General features: G+C 39.5%; 1 protein-coding gene across 2 annotated transcripts in view; it reads right to left on the bottom strand.

Moving 5' to 3' along the window:
* sema5ba (sema domain, seven thrombospondin repeats (type 1 and type 1-like), transmembrane domain (TM) and short cytoplasmic domain, (semaphorin) 5Ba) overlaps nucleotides 1-7,837 on the bottom strand; it is a 148,543-nt gene that overhangs the window by 34,934 nt on the left and 105,772 nt on the right. For both annotated transcript variants that reach the window (XM_025064015.1, XM_008328336.3), the window contains exon 9: nucleotides 6,122-6,407. In XM_025064015.1, coding sequence (XP_024919783.1) covers nucleotides 6,122-6,407 — 286 coding nt within the window. The remainder of the gene's footprint in view (nucleotides 1-6,121; nucleotides 6,408-7,837) is intronic.

Here is a 7,837-nt window from a genome sequence, read left to right as displayed (position 1 = left end):
ATGTAGTACATAGTAACCAATATCCGATTTGTCACATTTGTTACTGATTTGTTGCTATTTAACACAACAGAAAGTCCCAGCAGACGTCAGCGCAGACACAGTTTAGATGTCAAGGCTACTTTACACATAAATAGGTTAGCTTTGCTACTGTGCTCAGTTCAGCACAAAAGTGACGAGTCAGAAAAGCCAAAGAACTCCCACCTGCACTGCCTGGCTCTGAGTCAGTCTGTTTGCGTCTCATGATTTTGGCTGGATCGACAAATTCTTCCAAGAAAAGATCATTTGTATTGCGGAAAAGAAAAACAAAAAAGCAAAAAACTGTTGAATGTGTTCCTTTTAATCTTTTCAAGAGCACAACAAAATAAAACCAATCGACAGCAAAATGCTTAGAAGCATTTGATCAGTGTAGCTAAGCAGACAGTGGTCGCTGTGAGACCTCAGCTTTTAGGCTAATGCACGGACCCCCATTTAGTGTTTGTGAGACAGCTGAAGCAACAATAAGGCCAGTGTTAGTGAACCTGCACCACAGCAACAACGGAGAGAAAAGGCTCCACTCAGCAGAGCTGCACGGCTGCAGGAATTGAACACAAGCTGGCAGCATTATAAATACATAATGTTATTCTGCTCAACAGTGCACCGGCAAAAGCAAAAAGCTTTGGCCCCGAAAAGTCACATTCCTGGGCGGACTGAGTCAGCCGACAGACCACTGGAAAAAAAAAAAAAAAAAAAAATCAGCATCACCGGCGCTAACAGTCACAGCAACCCCAGGTGTTAGAATTCAGGTGTCTTCAGAGGTTCATTGAGTTTAATAGTGTTGTCAAAAATCTGAAGATTTAAAGCGATTATTTTGACATAAAAGAGAGAGCGCTACTGTATGACTTTTCAGGAATAGCTTCAGGGGGATGATAAAAGCAACAGTCCACCAGCAGCAGGTTCTGTCAAAGTGTATTCAGATCAGACTCAGCAGGACTCGCAGTCCATTTCAAGGTGGATTTAAAGCCAGTGAGTTGATATGATGGTTTGTGTAGGAGCAGAGATGTGGACGGTCATGTGGATCACTTCACTTGGCTGACCACTACATAATTTATCTTCCATGTCAAATCTGATCTCGCTCGGAATCAGTTACATATTTTCCTCCCTTATGAAGAACTTCAAAAATTCTGGGAGGAGTTTCTTGGATGTTAGACGGCATATCTATTGCTTTCCAGTATGTTTTGAAAGTAAATAGTGACTGACATTTGAGGTAGGCGACTGGGTGATTGGCTAACACAAAGTTCAGTGGTTTGAACCCAGTTTTCTTGTACCTTTTCTTGGTCAGAAATATGTGAAAATATGAATGATGTGCAATGAAAATATTTTCCACATACACTTTACATAATGTGTGAATGTGTTTGCTAAAGTGTGAATGGACAGAGTACACAGTGCTTTACAACCACAGAGCATTTACCCATTTACCGACCATTTAAAGGCTCTTGTTTGTACCAACACCGATCATTACTTGGACCAATAGTCAGACTGAATTACCATTTCAATCTGTTTGACGGTGCAGACGACTATTAGAGTGACTTAAAACCAACAATCTGATTCACACTCACCTCCTGCAGCAGTTAGGTCGGTGCTGAACAAGGGTTTACTGGTTTCAAATTCAACTTCTGTCATGATAAATGGACCACGGTATTTTCATGAAAAATGCAACCCACATTCAAGTGATGTTTTGTCTCGGACGTCATTTTACGTAAGATGCTGTTAAACAGGGGAGAAAGGGAACCGTGACTCTTCAGACTCTCTAAGATTTGACCGATGCATCAAATTGACCAGTAACACAAGGAGGTAACATAAAGGACAAGCTATTGTTACAAGAATTAAAAGACTTACATCTTTTTTTTTCATGTGAGAATAAATTTCTAACTTGCTAACAGCAAATCAAGCCAATGTGACTGACCTAACATAAGATCAGGTGTGACATTTTCCTGAGTGATGTTGATTCCAGGTTATTGACAATATTATTAGTAAATGTGTCATACACTATTCAGTGGTCAGCTGTTTTCTTCTTCTTACTTTTTCAAAAAAAGTCTTACTTAAAACGTCATATCCTACACTCCTGCCTAATCTCTTCATAATTGTTGACCAGTTAGAGATTCTGAGCCGCAGTCGACCGCGGCGATAACTACACTCAAAATATCAGGGAAGAAAAGTTGATGTTGATCCAAGCCTGAGTTGTGTTTAACATCCCTGAACACCTGGCTGCAGCTGTGATCCTGTTCAGTCCAGGCTCTACAGACAGTGACAGTGTTTGTGGTGATTGCATTAACATATGCAAGCTCATGGGGGAGTCGGTTTTGGACCAGGGAACGATGCTTTGCTTTAAAAATACAACAAAACAAGACAGGGCAGTGAAGGGAGAGACAAAAGACAATGAACAAAAGCTCAGCGCTCCCTGTATTTTTCTCATTAGCTCATTTCATTTCCTCCTTCTCTTTCCCCTTTTTTTAATTTCCCCCAGCATGTCTTTTCTTCAGTCCCTGCAACCGTTCCCATTCTTCCTATCGCTAAACACAACTGCAGGCTGAAAGGAAGCAGTCATGTGGTGGTGAACCCCAGCAGCTTAACAGGTGAGGGAGCAAATGGCGAGATTAAGGATTTAGCTTCTCCCCTGGCACATCACAGAATATTTCTGAGAACACACACACACACATGCTTTTTCTTTACCTGACCTTTAACTGCCTCCTCTGTTTTATTATTGTTTGTGACGAGAATGACCCTGCTTTAGCTCAACATGTGAATTACCAACCAGGCTACTACTACTGATGTAACGTGTTATAAAAACAGGTGGGAGACTCTCTTTGGCTCCACAGTTCAACCAAATGGATGTGTTGTGTTTTCCTGAACCTGTTGTTAAACTGTGGTCGGTGAAGAAATACAACAAGTATCTCGTTCTTTCAGCGTGACCTCCAGGTCACAGTGTTTGATACACCGCTCATTTCAGAAGTGCTTGGAATATAAAAGAACAAAAGTAGATGTTTCAATTATTCAGCCTCCTAAAGGTCCCAGAGGGACTAGTACATTCAGTGTCACCAGTCCATCACACACAGACAAAGAAGCAGTCACGGTGACAGCCACAGCTTTTGTCACTTTAGTCTCAAATAACCTAATCCCCAATCTGCATGTTATTGTGACCACACACTGAAAAAAAACCACTTTGTCGCACCTCAGTTTGAACCAGTGACCTTCTCAGTGTGAGGCAACGTGAGCAACAAGTGTTTGTGAAGTGCAGTCTCAAATAAGATTTTTACAATAATCCTAAAATCTTTGTTTTTATGCTCAACTGTCGATCTGGGGCAGCCGTGGCCTGGTGGTTAGGGAGGGGTCGCAGGTTTGAATCCAGGTGCCACTGAGGTGCACTGAGCATTGCTACACCCCCACACACTGCTCTCCACTCACTAAGGTGGTGGGTTAAAAAGGCAGTGGTCGTGTTGTACTCAGTGATGATGAAGTTGGTTTGGTTGGTGACCATGTTCATTTTTAATCTCGTTTCCCAAACTGCAGAGCAGGAGGTAACGTTCCTAAAACCACTGTTGGAATGTGAAGGTGACACAAACACTAACTCCTCCCCGTCTCCTACACTGATGGGTTTCACCTGTGGATCAGTGCTTTCACCTGTTTCACCTGTCTCCAATCAGCCCAAGTTTATTTAGTCTCTGCCAATCCCTGTGTTCGTGTTGTTTGTCTGCCTGGTAGTTGAGGTTGAGTTTGCTCCTCAAACTTTTCACTGTTTGATTTCCCTGGGGTTTTTTTTTTTTTTTTGTTTGTTTGTTTGTTTGTTTCAGTTTTCTTTTTTTTTGCACTAGGACTGCATTCAAATCACTTACCATGAACTGTGACTAAAGAATTAAAAAAAAACATATTTCTTTGTGGATTTGAATATGCGTCAAAAATATGTGGCCACTCTGTGCTGGTACAACATGTACTCACGCCACAGTGTGTTACGATTCAGACCATACAGAATGAAGACCAACTGAGTCCAGATCAAGGAGAAAAGTACATCACTCCCTGAACCTGGCTGTGTCATCAAAACAGATTTTTTAAAAGGAAAAGTTTGAAAATGTTTATTTTATTAGACATCATTGTTGGTCTGCCTCTCAAACTTGTGACGTGGTTACACTTTTTCAAACCCAGAAAGGACAGCAACAGCTGTGGAATCACGCAGTGTGTCTGTCTGTGTTGTCTCGCAGCAGTGACGTCTGTGACAAGAGCAATCAAAGACAGACAACACAGGCAGTGTGTATCCAGTGTATCCAGCTCAGGTTGAAGCTAACTGCTCCTGCAATGAGCTTTTGGAGAAACTATATAAAGCCAATTTTAATTAACAGTTTTAAATGTAAGAGTTATGTACTCCTCCGTGCATTACGCTTATTTTGTCTGTAATTTATGATTTTATTTTTTCCTCAAATATATAACTTAAAGACAAACAATTACATTTGTTCAAATCCCTGCAGTGATGCTTCTCATCCATGAACACATTTCTCTGTCCTATTGGTAAAAATAATAGCCTGTTTTGGCTTCCAACTTTAATTAATCTAACTCAGATTAATCATCTGAGTTAAGCCTTTAAAAAAAGTATGCGGCTGCACATTTTGTCTTCTCCCAAAGGTGTAATTATCAGGTGTAATGAGCTTTTGAAACGAGTCAGGAGTAATGAAAGATACATTAAAGCAGGTTTGAGAAATGAACAACTCTGCTGACAAATCATTTGTTCTTTCACAGATGAAATAATAGAGTCTGGATGTTTTGTTTTTTTTTTGTTTTTTTTTTACTTGGGGAGAAATGAGATTCCGTTACTTTCACAAATACTCATCTGTTCCTGTTCCTGATGAGATTGATAACAACACGCTAGAATCCAGGAGTTTGAGCAAGTTTGATTGTCTGGATACAGATCTGCATGGATAATAAGAGCTGGAATCAGAGACACATCTTCAAACCTCATTTACATGAGGATTAAACCAAATCCCGCAGCCTGACCTTGAAACTGTGTTATCAGGACCAGACTGGATCGACGGCTCATCTACCGCTACTGTATTTCAACCAATTATTGTCCAGGACAGAACTGCAGATTAAGACTCAGCTGTTTAGCAGAAGTTGGAGAGGGAAGAAAAAGTGCAACATTCAGGGAAAGAACAGATGGTTCAACAAGTGGCTGAATCAGCGGTGGAAATGGAGCATGGAGAGCTTTAATGTTATAAATGAGGCTCAGCAAAAGTATAGATTTAAAGACCTACTTTCTGCACGTCTCCTGAGCCACAGTCACCAGCTTCACTGGAGCGTTCGGACTCTCATTCAGTCACAGCCAACATTCTCAACTCAACCCTCACATTCACAGCCCAGAAATGCCATTTAATTAAGTGTGATTTTACTAAAATCACACAAAAACCTATGGAAAATCATGTTCAAATATATAAATAATGCATATGACATAATGTGAATGACTAAAGATAATACTGCTGATTGGACATATTAGCATAATGGTCTGATTAGGAAAGGACGTAATGAACCAATGGTGCTTTTTGGTCCACAAGCACAATACACGACTACAACTATTTATCATTTCAACAATAGATAACTGTTATATTAAGTGCCAGTGTTGAGGAGTACAGGAAATCATTTCTAAGAGCATACATATTCAAATTGGTTTATGTTATGAAATGTATGCTAACATTAAAGCCACAACATTCTGCAGATGTAGAGCTCCACACAACGGCACAAACTCTCTCTTGTAGTACGGCCAACTGCTGCACGTCAATCTTTGGCCATTTTCCAAAGGTTCATTGTGTTGTGTTTAGTTGCACTGATCTTCAATATGGAATACATTACTTGTTGTGAAAATTGATCTGATGGAGTTGGAGAATTGCACTCACATTAAATAAATCTAAAGACCAGTGTAACTGTATTTCTAGCACTGGATGCTGGAGAGTGGAGGTTTGGAAAACATCGTACTTTATTCTTAAAGCACTTCTCAAAGTCAATGATATGCAGACCTTAAATTTGATCTCAACCAAAATGATGTCATATCTTAAGCCAAAATGACAAATTATTGAGGTATTATATTTTATATATATCTACTTACACGTTGGTGGTGAAGATGCCGTAGATGAGATCCTGCTCAGGCAGGTAGAAGGTGCTCTGCAGCTCATTGTAGTAGAAGGGAATCTCTCCAGAGCGAGAGCAGTTGAGTCTGGCCTTCATGAATGTGGTCCAGGTGTCCTCCAGGAGAAACCGCCCACCGATGTCGTTTTTACAGACGCGCGCTATGCGGGAATAGACCGTCTTCCCACAGTCGTGCTCCACGGCGTTCTCTCTCAAGAAGAAGAAGGTGAAGAGGCCGATGTCGTAGGCAGAGATGAAGTGAGGCTCTGGGCAAAGAAGAACAAAACAGCAATCATTATGTGAGGACTCTGAGGAAACTATAAATAGTTTCTTTTTCTCTTTAATATTCTTGCTTGAAAGCCTTATAATTAATTGCAATGGGAACATCAATATTATGGCCTTTAACCTCTGCTCACGGTAGTCTAAAGAAATAAGGGTGTCAATGTCAAACGTTGAAAAAAAGAGACAGTGGAGGGTGAGGCAGAGGATAGAAGATAAAAAATGGCCGCTAATAAATCTGTCTGATGTTTTGATGGTAACTCTGTACAGCTATGTCTGTTTAACTGAACGTCTGAGTGGCCTTTATGGCCCTCGTCGTAACATCAGGACTGATTTATCTGCCTGGCTGCTGGGTGTGTTCTCAGGTAACAGAGAGAGAATAATGGTTTTAATGGAATCTCTGTACAATCATAATAAGAATATTCTTGACTAACGTTTTGTTATATGGATATATTTTCTTGAAGCTAACCCTAGCTAGCTGCTGACTGATTTTCATACAGTATGGATTTCAGGGCTAGCATTTTGCTATGTTGTCTGCATTTGTATTTAGCTGACCTTGTTAGCTTATAGAAGCTTTAAAGATAAGCATCCAATGATTTAACTTTAGGCAGTGGTAGGTAGTAGTGTGTTACATTTACTCAGTTACATTTACTTTAGTAAGTTTGTTAAAATAAAATACTTCTAGGAGTAGTTTTAAATAACTATACTTGAGTAGATGTATAAAGAAGAAACAGTACTCTTACTCCGCTACATTAGGCTATACTGATTTGTTACTTTTATCAGACATACTGGTTAAGCTTTAGCTATCTAGTATCCAGTTACTTTATACATGCATGATCCCGTATCTCTACTTTCATTTTAAGGTAACAGTACTTTTACTTGAGTACAATTTTTGGCTACTCTACCCACCTCTATTAGTCTGGTTATTAGCCAAACATGTTTTTCTTTTGCTGAATTTCTTTTTAAAAACATGCTTCAAATGTGTTGGATGTAATGGGTTAGGAAAACCATCAAATGGAGTGATTACATTGATTTACAACACAAATTAAACTGCATTATTTTATGCACAGAATGCATTTATATTAAGTGTTGGTACTGCATGCAACTTCATTTAAGTCCTAACAATAACAGTAGCTGTAGTTGCCTTTGGTATTTTATATTTTTACTTTACTGAATGTAGTTTCCCTCTGAAAAAAATTGGACAGCCCTGATTTATAGCATGTTATTATGAAAATAGTTTTGGCTTTACAGTGGAAGAAAATTGCAACTGGCACTTTTTCAAGGCTCTCAAGGCTTAATCATTGAGGAAAACGGTTTCATCTTGGTGTGGAGAAAATTAAACCATCAACATGATTATAAAAATAAACATTGGAATATTGCAAAATGTCTTTTGCTTTTGGAAAATTTAGTTGTAGTT

Source organism: Cynoglossus semilaevis, chromosome 16, assembly GCF_000523025.1.
Source record: "Cynoglossus semilaevis isolate Cse_v1.0 chromosome 16, Cse_v1.0, whole genome shotgun sequence".
Lineage (NCBI taxonomy): Eukaryota > Metazoa > Chordata > Actinopteri > Pleuronectiformes > Cynoglossidae > Cynoglossus > Cynoglossus semilaevis.
This window is presented reverse-complemented; position numbering and strand designations above follow the sequence as displayed.